Source organism: Ambystoma mexicanum, chromosome 9 (genome assembly GCF_040938575.1).
Source record: "Ambystoma mexicanum isolate Mex_15411 chromosome 9, UKY_AmexF1_1, whole genome shotgun sequence".
Taxonomy (NCBI): domain Eukaryota; kingdom Metazoa; phylum Chordata; class Amphibia; order Caudata; family Ambystomatidae; genus Ambystoma; species Ambystoma mexicanum.
The window spans coordinates 622,029,875-622,046,835 of NC_090931.1; the positions used below are offsets into that span (position 1 = coordinate 622,029,875).

A 16,961-nucleotide genomic window follows, 5' to 3' on the forward strand; every position below is an offset into this window, starting at 1 on the left:
ATGAGTCTGGGGGGGCCGCTCATGTAGGAGCGGCCCCCAATGCAAAATAAACGTCGGGCCACCGGCTTTGCACCGGTGGCCCGACAAACACAACATTATTGCGGTGAGGCCGCGGGGGTTCCCTGTGGCCCCGCGGCCTCACCGTGCTCAAGGGGTGAGGGGGGGCACATTGGAAATGGAGGCCGCCGGGGTCGGCAAAGTGCCCCGGCGGCCTCATGAGTCTGGGGGGGGCCGCTCATGTAGGAGCGGCCCCCAATGCAAAATAAACGTCGGGCCACCGGCTTTGCACCGGTGGCCCGACAAACACAACATTATTGCGGTGAGGCCGCGGGGGTTCCCTGTGGCCCCGCGGCCTCACCGTGCTCAAGGGGTGAGGGGGGGCACATTGGAAATGGAGGCCGCCGGGGTCGGCAAAGTGCCCCGGCGGCCTCATGAGTCTGGGGGGGCCGCTCATGTAGGAGCGGCCCCCAATGCAAAATAAACGTCGGGCCACCGGCTTTGCACCGGTGGCCCGACCAGCATACCTGCTGGTACAGCGGTGAGACCGCGGGGGTGCAGGGCACCCCCGCGGCCTCAGCGCGGTGAGGAGGATGGGGGGGGGGCACATTGGAAATGGAGGCCGCCGGGGTCGGCAAAGTGCCCCGGCGGCCTCATGAGTCTGGGGGGGGGCGCTCATGTAGGAGCGGCCCCCAATGCAAAATAAACGTCGGGCCACCGGCTTTGCACCGGTGGCCCGACCAGCATACCTGCTGGTACAGCGGTGAGACCGCGGGGGTGCAGGGCACCCCCGCGGCCTCAGCGCGGTGAGGAGGACGGGGGGGGGCACATTGGAAATGGAGGCCGCCGGGGTCGGCAAAGTGCCCCGGCGGCCTCATGAGTCTGGGGGGGCCGCTCATGTAGGAGCGGCCCCCAATGCAAAATAAACGTCGGGCCACCGGCTTTGCACCGGTGGCCCGACCAGCATACCTGCTGGTACAGCGGTGAGACCGCGGGGGTGCAGGGCACCCCCGCGGCCTCAGCGCGGTGAGGAGGACGGGGGGGGCACATTGGAAATGGAGGCCGCCGGGGTCGGCAAAGTGCCCCGGCGGCCTCATGAGTCTGGGGGGGCCGCTCATGTAGGAGCGGCCCCCAATGCAAAAATAAACGTCGGGCCACCGGCTTTGCACCGGTGGCCCGACCAGCATACCTGCTGGTACAGCGGTGAGACCGCGGGGGTGCAGGGCACCCCCGCGGCCTCAGCGCGGTGAGGAGGACGGGGGGGGGCACATTGGAAATGGAGGCCGCCGGGGTCGGCAAAGTGCCCCGGCGGCCTCATGAGTCTGGGGGGGCCGCTCATGTAGGAGCGGCCCCCAATGCAAAATAAACGTCGGGCCACCGGCTTTGCACCGGTGGCCCGACCAGCATACCTGCTGGTACAGCGGTGAGACCGCGGGGGTGCAGGGCACCCCCGCGGCCTCAGCGCGGTGAGGAGGACGGGGGGGGGCACATTGGAAATGGAGGCCGCCGGGGTCGGCAAAGTGCCCCGGCGGCCTCATGAGTCTGGGGGGGCCGCTCATGTAGGAGCGGCCCCCAATGCAAAATAAACGTCGGGCCACCGGCTTTGCACCGGTGGCCCGACCAGCATACCTGCTGGTACAGCGGTGAGACCGCGGGGGTGCAGGGCACCCCCGCGGCCTCAGCGCGGTGAGGAGGATGGGGGGGGGGCACATTGGAAATGGAGGCCGCCGGGGTCGGCAAAGTGCCCCGGCGGCCTCATGAGTCTGGGGGGGGGCGCTCATGTAGGAGCGGCCCCCAATGCAAAATAAACGTCGGGCCACCGGCTTTGCACCGGTGGCCCGACCAGCATACCTGCTGGTACAGCGGTGAGACCGCGGGGGTGCAGGGCACCCCCGCGGCCTCAGCGCGGTGAGGAGGACGGGGGGGGGCACATTGGAAATGGAGGCCGCCGGGGTCGGCAAAGTGCCCCGGCGGCCTCATGAGTCTGGGGGGGCCGCTCATGTAGGAGCGGCCCCCAATGCAAAATAAACGTCGGGCCACCGGCTTTGCACCGGTGGCCCGACCAGCATACCTGCTGGTACAGCGGTGAGACCGCGGGGGTGCAGGGCACCCCCGCGGCCTCAGCGCGGTGAGGAGGACGGGGGGGGCACATTGGAAATGGAGGCCGCCGGGGTCGGCAAAGTGCCCCGGCGGCCTCATGAGTCTGGGGGGGCCGCTCATGTAGGAGCGGCCCCCAATGCAAAAATAAACGTCGGGCCACCGGCTTTGCACCGGTGGCCCGACCAGCATACCTGCTGGTACAGCGGTGAGACCGCGGGGGTGCAGGGCACCCCCGCGGCCTCAGCGCGGTGAGGAGGACGGGGGGGGGCACATTGGAAATGGAGGCCGCCGGGGTCGGCAAAGTGCCCCGGCGGCCTCATGAGTCTGGGGGGGCCGCTCATGTAGGAGCGGCCCCCAATGCAAAATAAACGTCGGGCCACCGGCTTTGCACCGGTGGCCCGACCAGCATACCTGCTGGTACAGCGGTGAGACCGCGGGGGTGCAGGGCACCCCCGCGGCCTCAGCGCGGTGAGGAGGACGGGGGGGGGCACATTGGAAATGGAGGCCGCCGGGGTCGGCAAAGTGCCCCGGCGGCCTCATGAGTCTGGGGGGGCCGCTCATGTAGGAGCGGCCCCCAATGCAAAATAAACGTCGGGCCACCGGCTTTGCACCGGTGGCCCGACCAGCATACCTGCTGGTACAGCGGTGAGACCGCGGGGGTGCAGGGCACCCCCGCGGCCTCAGCGCGGTGAGGAGGATGGGGGGGGGGCACATTGGAAATGGAGGCCGCCGGGGTCGGCAAAGTGCCCCGGCGGCCTCATGAGTCTGGGGGGGGGCGCTCATGTAGGAGCGGCCCCCAATGCAAAATAAACGTCGGGCCACCGGCTTTGCACCGGTGGCCCGACCAGCATACCTGCTGGTACAGCGGTGAGACCGCGGGGGTGCAGGGCACCCCCGCGGCCTCAGCGCGGTGAGGAGGACGGGGGGGGGCACATTGGAAATGGAGGCCGCCGGGGTCGGCAAAGTGCCCCGGCGGCCTCATGAGTCTGGGGGGGCCGCTCATGTAGGAGCGGCCCCCAATGCAAAATAAACGTCGGGCCACCGGCTTTGCACCGGTGGCCCGACCAGCATACCTGCTGGTACAGCGGTGAGACCGCGGGGGTGCAGGGCACCCCCGCGGCCTCAGCGCGGTGAGGAGGACGGGGGGGGGCACATTGGAAATGGAGGCCGCCGGGGTCGGCAAAGTGCCCCGGCGGCCTCATGAGTCTGGGGGGGCCGCTCATGTAGGAGCGGCCCCCACAATAAACGTCGGGCCACCGGCTTTGCACCGGTGGCCCGACCAGCATACCTGCTGGTACTGCGGTGAGACCGCGGGGGTGCAGGGCACCCCCGCGGCCTCACCGTGATGAGGGGGGTATGGGGGAGGTCACTTACCTGGGGATTTCTCTGGGTCCGGGCATCTGCTGGAATCCGTCTGTTGGCATAGGAAGCGAGGGAAGGGAAGAACTGTTCCCTTCCCTCGCTTCCTATTTCAACCCGATAGGCTGGTTCCTCTGTGGTCAGACTGCAGAAGCCAATAGGCAAACAGCTTGTTTGGCTTCTGCAGCCTGAACACTGTCAAACATTCTATGATTGGCTGTCATCTCCCAAACAGGGAGAGGGCAGCTAATCATAGAAAGTGGACTTCGGCTTCGAGTCCCTAAACAGAAACTATTCTGCCGAAGCCGGATAGCTGTATTTCAGCCGAACTTCGGCAGAATAGGGACTCGAAGCCGAAGTTCGGTACAGCCCTAGTGTTCCATAAAGGGAAACCAGAAGGAATCACAAATCATTGATACACCAACTGTCCACTCAATCTTTGTGAGTCAGCAGTCTGCAAATCATACTTCCAGATCCTCTGTATAGCCTAAGGAATTTCAGAAGCTACATTCTCATAAACTTTAGAGGCTCTATCACCAGTAGAATTAAAAATCTTCTAAGATCGTTTCATATCTAAAATGAAAATGAGCAAAAATTGCTTTTATTGGAGTTTAACAGTGCCCCTGTTGGTCCAAAGATAGATTGAAGGTCTCAATTAATTGTAGGAAAGATATAACTTAAAATACAATATGCAGTAATAGACTTACTAATCAACAAACACCACTTGTTAATATTGTATTTTAATTCAAATAACAGATTGTACCAGAGAGAAATCTTCTTAGTATATTTTATAGATGCTAATAAGACTTTCGCAATATCTAATAGTGCATTTTATTTGACTTTGTTTAATGGTGATACCTGTGTTAATTAACTATGTTTCCTACTTGGTAGTGATGTCAAAGATAATGTCACCAGCAGAACACTTTCCAGCTTTAGCCCTTGAGGTCTTTTAGGTTTACCATTGCTGGAAATCCAAAAGGGGTCCACGCCTCATTAGTGATAGTCATCAAAATACTGAATTCCATATCACCCCACCGTTGGAGGGTTTTAAGTTTGTTAAAAGCAATGATGTTTTGTTGTCATTTCTGATGAATCTGAAAATCAATGCACTGGCTTGTGTAAAGATTATGAAAGGAATAGGAAAGGAAGCAATGCTAAACGGGGGAAGGTGTTGGTGTTGCAATGAGGTTATTTCCTCAAAACGTGACCATCTATACAGGGCCCCTCTACACTTAAAAAGAATGCATGTATAATTGTTAGGTACTTCTGATTTAATAGAATTTGAATTCCTAATATATCTAAATATTTTAGCATCTTACATGTGCCCTGAGGTTATAAAGTTATTTGGGTCCTGTTGGATAGAAGTATATTGTGTGTTGCGGGAGGCACAGAGCGAATGTACACAAGATGAAATGAGGCATAGCCAGATATATTCTGGTAGAAGCATGGGGTAAGGCAGCCAGGACAAACATAAAGGTGCATAATGCGAACCGAAAGGGCCTACTTGGCAGGGTTGTATTTGTGCATCCATAACAGGAGGTTTTTTAAACCAAAAGGCTAACTTATATCTTAGACTTGGGATACTGGCTTAGAATAGTCGAGAATCTCGGAAACATCCAAAATGACCGAGGATAAAAGCCTAATGCGTGATTTGGCCGAATTTCGGCAGTTTGAAAATCCGAACGCCCGAAACGTTTAACCGAATTACGCACTCAGTGCTGGGGGCTGCAGCGGTGTCGCCCACACCTCTGCTCACTATATTGTGAGCGGGGGTTGTGGGGATTCACCTGCAGCGACCACACAAAAAACAAAAACAAAAAGGAAAGGACCCTGCGGCGCCGGTTCCCGATTACGGAAGTTAAAGAGAACAGGCATTGCAGGGACACAGCGAGTCGGCAGCTGCTGCAAGGTAAGTAGGGTGGTGGGGTGGGGGCGGGGGTCAAGTCGGAAATATTCAGGGGAGAAAAGACCAAAGGTTATTTTGGAAAAATAATCTTCGGTCTTTTCTCCCTCGAACATTTCCATGTCAGCTTTCAACCCTGATCCGAGAATCTCTACCTTGAATTTGCCTCAGAGCTTGTGTGCTCTCCTCACTGTACGTAGACTTAGGGTAGGGTTGCGACAAACTCCAACATCACACGTGGAAACGGCTAAACAACAAAAATAGGCAGGGTCATCTAAGGAAAGGTACTAGGTCAGGAGGCTTAACTCAAATCGCAGCAAATGGTCAATTCTCAGAGGACCTAGTGTCCTGAGTCAAACACCCCATCCCTGTTCTAAATCAGAAGCTCTTGGGGTGCTGTATTCAGGAGGGCAAACTTCCAAGCACTTAGGCTCAGGGTAGTTTGAAGGGCCCCAGCATTCTTTGTCTTTAACGTGTCAGGTGATGCTGACGTCAAGTAGTCTTCCGGGATGCCGCAGCTACTGAACTGCTACTGTTGCAAGCCTTTCAGTGTGGCTCACTTGGCTCAGCTCCCTCGTGTTCTGTTCACTTTCTCACTTTATGGCCCACTTGGCTATTCCACGCTGTCTTCTTTCCCTCTACCTCGTCAACTCTTTTTCCCTCTGCAACACAACTGGCCCTCCGGAATGCTCTCAAAGTCAGGATGTGGCTGCTTATAGTTTGGGATGGTAGTCATTTTCTAAGGCATTGATCTGTTTGGTGGGTTCATTGCCACATTACTGTGGGTGTTCAGGATAGCGGCATTTCTAAGGGCGTCATTCCCCCACCCCCATGTGCCCTCACTTTCAGTTGTATTTGAGTCTTGTGCTTGTTTCAATAACTCAACTCGCTCATGGCTTTCGGCCCCCATGGCCTAAGGTCTCAAATAACTTGCTCGACATCTGGGGATCAAGGAGTTGCACTGAAAATGTCACATGTAAGTTCATTCTCTCCCAGCCAGAAACTTTGCTTAGACAGGGTGGGCCCCGAGCGGGCCAGGCCCACCCAAAATCTGTAAATCCCTCCTACGTAGCGCTGTGTGGGCGGGCATTTACAGATGTTAATGTCACTGCGGTGGGCCCAACTACATTAGCTTCAGGCCCCACTTGCTAGACAATCCTGGCTAGGCCTCTGCCTCATATGTGTCTTGTGTTTGCTTCTCCCAGCTACCTAGTAATTCTGTCCAGCATCCACCCCACTCTGTGGTGCATGCCGGGGCTTGCGCACCTAATGAGCGCTCACTACCAGGCAGCGTAGGGTGTTTAAGGCCCCACGTTCTCTGCATTCTTATCGAATGGGAGCTTTGCTTAGCAAACTTGCTCTTGTCCTCATGGTTTATCTCCCCCCCACTCTCATGCGCCTTATATGCGTTCCGTCCTGAGCACCCTCCTCCTTCCATCATGGTAAGAGAGATTTTCATCTGGAGGGACATGTGATTCCTCACACACATGGGTGAATGCGCGGTGCACACCAACGACGGCGGCCGCTCTGGGCGATCTGCCATATACCACCTCGAGGGACCGGGTGACAGAGCTGGTGGCTTCCCCGGGCCCTCTATTCGCACAGTACCCACCGACCGGTGCCTCAAATGCGACTTTGTCACATATAATAAACATGTATCTATGATGCAAGATGTAGGTGTCCCTCTAGAAACACGTTGAGTTAAATGCATTATACCTTTACTTTCTAGTTTAATAGGAAAATATGAACATAGTGTACTGTTGATTGACTTTTTTTCTAACTGTGCTCCGTCCCTCGTCCCTCCCCCCCACACACACGCACAGGTTGCCCTCAATCTGTTGCCAAAAGGAGAACTAGAGCTCCTTTGGAGCCTAGTCCTTTCCCCTCGTGTAGAGCTGCATCAGCCGGATTTGTCTGTGGGCAGGATTATCCCAGCCAGCATTGTGCGGGATCGGGGGTCTGATACAAAGATGCACCGCCCAGCCCCCTTGGATACAGGAGTGTTGGGAGTGCGCTCCTGACACTAATATATGACAGGATCGCAGGAACCACGTGGTTGCTAGGAGCACATTTCACCGGGAAGGCCGTCCCGGTGAAATGACTGGAAAAAAAAACATTTCTGTCCCGTTTTCGGGATGGAAATGTAAGTGTGACACCTGCGGTTTAAACTTCGGCTGTCACACTTAATAAAAACAAAATCATGCCAGGGCCAAAAAGAACTCTGACATGATTTGCTCCTCCCACTGCGTCTGTTTCAAAAGGCACGGGGGAAGGACCCTCCTTTCTGGGCATTTGAAAGTGCACCCCGTCTGTGAATTTGTGATGCGCTTTTAATGCTTTGATGCCAGTCAGATGGCACAGTAAGCTAAGCGCTCACCCCTGATATCTGTGCACAGCCTGCTCTGGCAGCTTCGAATCCCAGCAGGCACAACTCAGCCTTTCATCCTTCCGAGGTCGATAAATTGAGTACCACTATGTGAGATAATAATGTCTACTGTTATTTCAGTGCAGCTATGGGTGTCTAACGCTATGTCAGAAATATATTATTATCTTAGATACCAGAAACGCTCCCTTCTTTGTGCAAAGAGGGGTCTGGGGGGCACCTGAATGAGCTCCTTCAGGTGCCCTTTGAGAATTGGGCTGCTCCTTTGTTTGGCACAAGTGAGGCGATGCGCTCCCGCCTATTCTTATTTGCACCGAAACAAGATTTGAAGGATCTGTCCCCAAATCTCGGGCTCATTGAAGCCTGACTTCAAGCATCACAGTGTATCAGACGGGTGCTGATCAGAAAGGGAAGTGCCCCGAGAGTCTATTGAAGTGTATGGGGCAAGTGCTGGCCAAGGAAAGACATTGGGCCTCATTACGACCCAGGCGGTAAGGGGTTTACGGCGGCGTAAACAGCGCCGACCCTTACCGCCTGATTCCGAGGTCCCTTAGCGCCATGGAGGATTTAACACCTGCTTTTAGCAGGTGTTAAAATCCATGGCGCTAAGGGACCTTGTTGTTAATTACGCCACCGTAATTTACGGTGGCGTAATTAACGCCTTCCCCACTCCCATTATGCCCTATGGGGCAAAAATGGGAATGGGGAAGGGTAAATGGGTTAATGGGGACTTACCGCCCCGCCAACCTCGGAATGGGGCGGTAAGTCCGCCAACCACCATGGCGTAAACATAGTTTACGCCATGGTGGTAAAGGTACGACCCAGGCGGTAACTTACCGCCTGGGTCGTAATGAGGCCCATTCCATTGAAGTGTACTTGGAATGGACCAAGTGCCATTTAAGTGCAGGCACCCAGTGGCGGAGAATGAGTGCGCTTCCATAGAAGCCCATGAGGTCGGTGAGGGGTTGTTGTGTCTGAGGAGAGGCGACGTAGCACATGAAACAGCAGAACCTGCCTTTTCCAGAGCCCCCAGACTTTCTGTGCAATTAGCGTGAAATCCAGTCTGAGCTGATGTCTTTCCTTTGTGTTTTCTTGCAGTTCCCTGCAGCTCAAACTTCACCGGCCCCGAGGGGTACATGGAGTCCCCGGCACACACTGGGGAGGTCTTTTACAGCAGCGTGGACTGCACCTACACGGTCTCCGTCTACGCAGGGTATGGCGTCGAGATTAAGGTAAGTGACTGGTGTGCATTAGTCACTGAGAAGCAGAGATGGAGGTGGCACTGGAAGGCAGTGGAAAGGAAGGAAGTTTACCTTGAGAAGAGGCCCTGTCACCCTCAGCACCCCCGCACTCCTCCCACTCGCACACAGGACCCCTTTTCCATGAAGCGGACGCTTCTTCTGCCTCCGGTTAAATTGGTCTTGATATGTATTTATTTATTTATTTATTGTTCATTTATAACGTGCTTAATACCAGAGAGTGGCTTCTAACTGTGGGATCGGGATTCGAACCTTTGTTTGCACTGCGTGGTCTTGGTAACACGTTGCCCCTGAGCTGGGCTGTGGGACAAGAATCCCTGGCTCAGACATTCCCGAGAGCCCCCTGCTTTGTGAGGACCAGCTCCTAAATCTTGGAGATGCTTAGCTGTCGCAAAGAAATGATGGCTCCTGTAGACTAGAGTGGGCGAGGACTTCTCATGTCATCGAGTTGCGCGTCTATGGGTGCAGTCTTCTTAACTCCTTCCAGCCTGGGTTGGCGTTCTAGGCTTGCCAACAGACATGGGTTGGCCCTTTCTGCTAGGGATCGCATGCGTGCCATTATAGCACCCTCCCATGCCCCTGAAACACCGCGGCCCATAGATGCAGCAAGCAGCAGAGGCTCTTTCAGTCTCCACTTCTCTGAGTTGTGTAGCAGTGTCTGGTTGTAGCATTAGGAACGTTAGCGTAATGCACTTACAACTCCATGCCATGCTGCTACCAGTGCCGTGCCTGGTCACTACAAATACATCTCTGCTCTGTGCTGATGCCAACTGGAAACCCACAGCAGAATATATCAAATTCTGAGCCATCCGCCACACAATTACACAATTCAAGCTACTCTGATGGATCTTTCAATCCTACAAACACACCTCAGTGCAGTGGCCTTCAAAATGGGAGGGGTTGCCCCCTACGCGAGCCCAAATGATGTTCATGGGGTCCAAAAACTCTTTAAAAATGGATCACAGAGACTGTTTTAAAAAAAGATTTAAAGGATTAAGGTGACTAGTTTTAATAGAAAATATGAACGGTAGGTAATCTGTTTATATTTCAAAGAGCATGCCCCCCCCCCTTGGACATCCTTTGAGTCCCTTAGGAGAGCCAACCCCTAGGTGGGGGGCCCAGAAACAATATTTTTACTCAAGGGGGATCGGTATGAAAAGATTTGAATGCCACTGCCTTATTGCCATGATGGCACAAGATGATCATAAACTACCATGAAAATTCGACTCTCTGCCCCGCGGTATGCAAGAACCCTACAAATAGCACTTGGCTCCGTGCTGGGGCCCATAATGACCGAACTATAACCCTGTGCCTGCTGCAACCGGATGCAAACTCGTCCTTACAAGTGTGATGTCCTGCCATGCTGGTCCCACAGAGAAGCCCACAGCCATGTTAATATAATTCATTTCCAGGCTGGTGCATTATGGGAACCCAATGACTGAACCCTGGTGCTGTGCAGGCTAGAATTTGGTTAGATAGCGTACAAATATACTGACGTGCCCATGCTGGCGGCACATAGGAGCCAACAACCGCGAATTGCAGCACGAGTTCGGGTTCTTCAAGCAACGATAAACTGACCCAACTTGTGAAATGCTCATACATGCATATCATCACAAAGAGGATAGACAAAGCGCTTATTTTGGAGTAAAGGGTTTGATAAAGCAGCACATGTTTCGAGCAGCAGTGCTTATTCAGGGACAATGTGCAGTTCAGTTAATCTGAACTATTGTGCAGTGGTGGAAATGGAAAATAGTTGGTGGGGGTTCCACAAGGACGGGGGTGGGGGGCAGTGCCCAAGGATGCAGAGTTTAGGGGGAAGAGCTGGCAATTGACCTCCGATCAAAGGAAATGTCCAATATAATAGTTTAAAACAGCGCTATTTCTTTCATGCTGCTTCTTTTCCAAACTATGGGCCTGATTCACGGAAGTGTTTTATAATGGCACAATCCCATAGAAAAACGCTCTGTGAATCAGGCCCGATATATCAATGGGTGGCTGTATCATGTGTGATAGTTCAAATGTTTATAGGGGTATTTATTTAGTTATGTAATGTTTGTCGGATACCTGTATATTTATTTAGTTATGCAATGTTTGTCGGATACAGGTATCCGACAAACATTGCATGAATAAATAAATAATGCAGGTCCATGTATCAGACGAACATTTCATAAATAAATACATAAACTGGGTCGTGGCTGAGGACTGCAACTTCCTCTGGTGACCCCTTGCACGGGGTCACCAGAGGAAGTTACAGTTTGCTTTTCCTGCAGCTGTGACGTGTATTAAAGTTCTGCTGTGTACGCATAGGGGGGGCGAAGCCAGCAGAGTGCTCATGGCGGCAGTGAGCTGCTCCACCCCCCCGCGACCCTCCCTACTGTGTACCATCGCAGGCTTTTTTTTTTCTTCTAATTCTTTTTTTTGTTCAAAGTAACCCAGCACAGAGCATGGGTTTGGGGTTTGCAGCGGCTGACTCTTGCCAGATCCCGAGATCCGGCCACACATCTGGTGCCGGATCTCAGATCCGGCAAGAGCCGGCCCAACGACCAGCGCTGCTATTGTGACAATGTACCAGCATAATTAGAGGTCTGCAAAACGTGGACAATGTTCTTGCCGTTATACCAGTGTATCCGGTGGATGCCTTCAGTGCCACACTGGTACGACACGAAAACCAGAATGAAATCAGTTGAATTTTGGGGTCATACTGAAGCCACGTAAGAAACTGCAATACTTTAAAAAGCCAAGTACCAAGATATGGGATGGACAGATAGAACTCTACACTGTCCAAGATGGCTACCCAAAACAATGCACATATAATTTACGGCATACTAGCTTGACATACAAACAAACAGGTGCACAATTAGAACTTGGTGCCTAGATGCAACACAGGGCTGGTGCATTATAACTCGAACATAGCATGGCGGAACGTAGGCCTGCCTTTCAGAGCAAACGGAATTAATTAAGGCCATGCGTCGGCACCATGCACGTCCCGTCGCTTTAAATAAAGGACGTACGTGGAATGTCAAATCAACGCAGGTTGGTGTTTGGCTGCCAGGTAGACACCGCGCGCCATCCTCCTGTCACCCAATTACAGGTTTTCAGAGCATGGGATTTAAAGGAAAAAAGGGAAGCTCTTCCTTTCTGTGTGGGGTGGGTTTGGGTTTGGTGATGGCAGCAAATCACCACAACCATACCTTCACTGTCAAGGTATATTATTTTCCACAATGGTGTGCCTAGGTGGTCACGTATGCGGAAATCCAGTGTATACTCAGATGCTTCATGGCTTGTTGAAGACACTGTAAGAAGAACTTGGGGGCGGGGGTTCCCACTCCAATACTGACTGTGTTTGTCTTAGTAAGTATTCCGGAGTATTCCAATATTCCCGACTGCAAGCCCCACTAGCCCATCCTTAAGGGAGTGCACCCGCAAATCAGGACACCCGTGGTATGACCCCGCCTCTAAGCACTTGTATTTGGTTGTGGTGGAACGCCAGATCTATGTTGGGTATCCCTCATTAGTGTCTCATCGGCAGAATGGGTTAATCATCTGGCGTTGAAGAAGAGCAACCAGCGGAATGTTCTCTAATTGACAGGGCCTGGTCAATAAGCCGAGGGCGGACTGGTCTACGGCCAGTTGGTAGAGTTGCTATTCAGTTCCCCTTCCCGCAAAACCTAGGGGCAGTTTTCAGTTGAAGCAGAAAGAGCCAATGTGGACCGCCTCTTGATCTCACCATGCGTTTCCAGGATCCTCAGGTGCCTGGCTGTGGGGCAGTGACCAGGCAAGAGTAGTGGACGCACCCTACTAATCACTTCCTAGGCCCCCAATGTGAAAGAACGGCCAAGTTCGAAAGGCAGGAAAGCTAGATGATATGGCCACAAGTGCTCTCTTTGATCTATGTCAGGGACCTGCAACCTTTGGCTCTCCAGATGTTTTGGACTACACATCCAATCAGTTCTAGCCAGTGTAGCCTATAGTGGGGTCTCATGGGAGTTGTAGTCCAAAACATCTGGAAAGCCGATGATTGCAGACCGCTGACCTATGAAAGCGCTATGAACGACAGTGTGGATCTGGCTGATTTAAAGTTCTTGAGACCTTCTCAGAGTGATATGTGTTTGTCCAAAGCAGGATCTTTGGGCGATGTTCTGCTCTCCTGGGTGTCGTGCTGCTTATTGCGTGCTTTTTCATATGTCTCTACCTTTGCTCCAGTCGCTTCTTTTGTTAAAATAGAACATCAGGATGACCTTTGGCCGGACAAGGGCGCAAAGCCAGCTGACAAGAGTGGGCACAGAGTGAAAGTGCTGCCATGTCCTGTTCAACTGATGGCGAGCAAGGGAATGCCCCTTTCAAATTCTTGGCCTCATGTAGGTTTGGCAGTGGACAGGACATCCTGTTGGGTGTAGAAGCAACTGTCACTGTGTGGGGCTGAATGCACAACTTAAGATTCCATTTAAGTCTCACTGATAACACAACGACCTTGCTTTGCATCACAGCAGTGCTTCATTGTATCATGGCAGGTTTTGATGACATCACAATATGATATGATGGCATATTAACAGTTGTTGGCATCACAATGCTGACTGCATTGCAACAGGCCACTTTGATAGCTCATGGAGGTTAGATGGCATCACATACAGTCTTTGTGACATCACAGAAATACGTTTGTCATTAGTGGCATTACAGTAGGGTTCAACGGCATAATTTCCCGCCTGAGCGCAGCCAATAACTCCTCTGACATCACACTAGATCGCTACAGAATAGAATGAGGGTCACTGTTTCATAATGAGCCTCAGTCGCATCACAATAGCCTTGAGTGACGTCACAATAAAGCTTAATAACATCACAATGTATGTTATTGCGTATCAGAGTTTGGCTCAAGGGAAACAGATGATTTGTTTTAAAAAAAAGCTGTTAATTTCTTTTCGTTTTTTCGACACATAGTGCGAGATGCCCATTTAAAGAACCGCGCCAGTGGACTGAGCAGGCGGGCATGCCCAGGTGAAGAGTGAACACACGTAACACGTATCTATTTGGATGCTGAATTGGCCACATTTTAATGTCACAGTCAACATTAATGCACTCCAAAAATGTGACATATCTCCAATACACAGTTATCAATAATCAATAAATAATTTTTAACACTTCCTACTGGCAAGTGGTCCAGGTGGACCATGGCTCGCCGCCCTGCCAGGGCGTCACATGGTGTTGAGCCCATGCCCCCTCCCCACCATGCCCTTCTCGGGAGGCGTCACCGAGAGGCAACCCCCTTTCTTGCTGGGTTCAGCTGCCCTCCAAACCCCGGTCCAGCCAACCCCCACTGCCGCTGGGAACCTCCGGTCGCTGTGCTTAATTCCAGCTCTGGAGTCCCCTGGATAGGGATCTCTAAATCCTGATGGTCCTACCCCACCTGCCACAGGGGCACGGACCCACCGGTCTGTGACCCCCCCAAAACGTACCAATGTTCTTATCATGGCTAAAAAGTTCTGCAACAGACGTTCTGTTCCGTGCTGGGATAAATGCACCCTGTCTTGGTGACAAGCTCCTGGGCCCGCTTGATGATTTACCAGCACCCGCGGGAAGCCGCCATCCAGGGCAGTTCATTGTTCAATTGTCATGCCTACATGTTCAATGGGTGCGTCGAGCCCGGGCACCCCCCGTTCAATCTCGGAATGATCTGAGACCAGGCGGGCAAGGCCCCCGGGCGGGCCCATGTAAATCAGGTATACAAAGATATCAAGTGCCCAATCAGCTCCATCCTTCCCAATCTCATCAGGTTGCTCCCCCCAATGTGCAAAAACAGCAACACGGCGCTCTGCAGCCCCCTCCTTATCTGTCTTTTCAGCAAAGAAGGCAGCTGCCACACTTGCAACCCCCTGCGATAAACTCAGTGGATATCAACGGCTGTCATGTCGGAGAGCAACCCCGTTCGTTCTCACACTCGCTGCTCCGTCCTTCTTATGAAAGAGTGTCCTGTGACCCACACCACTGGTTTCGCCATCTATTTCCACAACAAAATTACACGAACAACAGCACGTTAGTCATCTCACGGTATTCCACCCCCTTATTTAAATGTTTTCAAAATCTGCACCCCTCTCCTCATCCCCCCTCATTGTCCTTCTAACACAAGAGGTGTGGCCTGAAGAAGCCTTTGTGTGCGTGAGATTTCCACCACCCCATTGCCTTGATCTGTGCTTCACTGTACTCATAGCCTGCGGCCGTGGTGGCTGCCCCAATTCTGAAAGAGTGTTGGGAAAATCCCATTCCCCAATCCTGTTTCCCCAATGCTTTTTCAAAAATCTTCCTGAACTAGAACCTGGATAGGCAAGACACATCCCTGTGTCAGAACAGCGGGCCCGCTTGGTCCCCTCTGAACACCAAATATATCCACAGCCTCTCCACCGGGCAGATTTCTGCCCTGGTATGTACTGTCATTGTCACTCTGGTCCCTCCTGGTCCGTTTTTGACTTCCTCAAGCATATGTGGGCCAGCACCCCTCCTTCGAATGACAGGTCGTCCTTTGACAGCCCTCCCACCAGGTCGTTTGTGGATCCCCCACCAACTCCCCAATCCTGAAGCACCAAAAAATGCTGTGACATAGACTGCCCTGAACAATCCATTCCCCCATGCATCGCTCCAGATTCCCCCAAGTAAACAATTATCGCTGGTAATTGGTCCAGATCTAATGGCCTCCTACTAATTATGGCAAAATCGCAGATGGCGGCGACTTTCCGTGTAATCCTGTGAAAAACCCAATTGCCACCATCTTTGTTCTGGCCACTGTATGCAGCTGACTTATGAATTTCCTCATTGTATTTCTATGGAACATGTCTTCCAAACCCTGTCTCTCACAAAATTCCCTGAATTCCTCAAATGCTCTTTTGTATGTCCATTTTGTCTTCTTTGACACTGACACCTCTATCAAAGATGCTAACTCCAGGCACCAAGTTCCCATAGCATTTTGGGGAATGCTGACATCTCTAGGTCTGCCCCTGGTAACCATTGCTGAAACTCCTGTAGTTTAAAATGGGACAAAGCATCAGCCGCATTTTTGAGGGCACCTGGTATGTATTTTGCCTGAAAGTGCATATTGCCCTTTGGACACAGCAACACCAATCTCTTCAGCAACCTCAGTGCCATTGGGCACGCCACCCTCTGGCTATTGATTGAGAAGACCATTGACATGTTGTCTGACCAAAGAACTACATCTCTACCCCTCAACTCTTTACACCAACTAGTTAGTGCTACTATAATTGGAAAATGCTGCCAAAACTTTGTTTATGCACAGTCCTTCATTCTTCCAGCTGTCTGGCCACCGTTGTCCACACCATTTGTTGCCCAGGATAGTCACGCTCCCTGCTACAACCGTGAACTGGCCCATCTGGCCATTGTTCTCAATTTCCCTTGGCCAGACCTGTACTCTGTTAAAATCCCTACAAAAACTGTCCCAAATCACCAGGTCCTGCTTCTGCTCTTTTGACAGCCTGGTGCGGTGATGTGTTTTCGTCAGACCTGACTTAGCCCCTGCGATGGACGGAGAGAAGGGTCTCCCCATAGGAATAATTCTGAGTGCGATATTCAGCTGTCCCACCAGGTTCTACAGTTGCCCCAAAGTCACCTTCTTAGCCCTCAGACAGGCAGTAACTGCATTCCTCAAGTCCTGCACCTTGTCCACCGCGAGTCAGCATTCGCCTGCCTCACAGTCAATCTCAATGCTCAGAAAGCACAGGGAGGTGGTGGGGCCCTCTGTCTTCTCTGCTGCCAGTGGCACCCCCATTTTTCTTGCCACCCCCTGAAAGGTTTTTAGGGCCCCTGCGCATTCCTCTGTACCATTTTGTCCCATAAACAGGAAATCGTCCAGGTAATGTAGGACCTGCACCCGCCTTACATTCCTTCTTTGTCACCCACTCGAGAAATGTGCTGAACGTCTCGAAGTAAGCACATGAGATAGAGCACCCCATGGGTAAGC

The 16,961-nt window shown here is 52.5% G+C and overlaps 1 protein-coding gene across 3 annotated transcripts in view; it reads left to right on the forward strand.

Annotated features, from left to right (window-relative positions):
- Positions 1-16,961, forward strand: part of SEZ6 (seizure related 6 homolog) — a 1,141,307-nt gene that overhangs the window by 522,986 nt on the left and 601,360 nt on the right. For all 3 annotated transcript variants that reach the window (XR_011274646.1, XM_069615298.1, XM_069615299.1), the window contains exon 3: positions 8,841-8,974. Coding sequence is in view for 2 of the 3 variants with exons in the window: in XM_069615298.1 (XP_069471399.1) it covers positions 8,841-8,974 (134 nt within the window). In the remaining variant the exon portion in view is untranslated. The remainder of the gene's footprint in view (positions 1-8,840; positions 8,975-16,961) is intronic.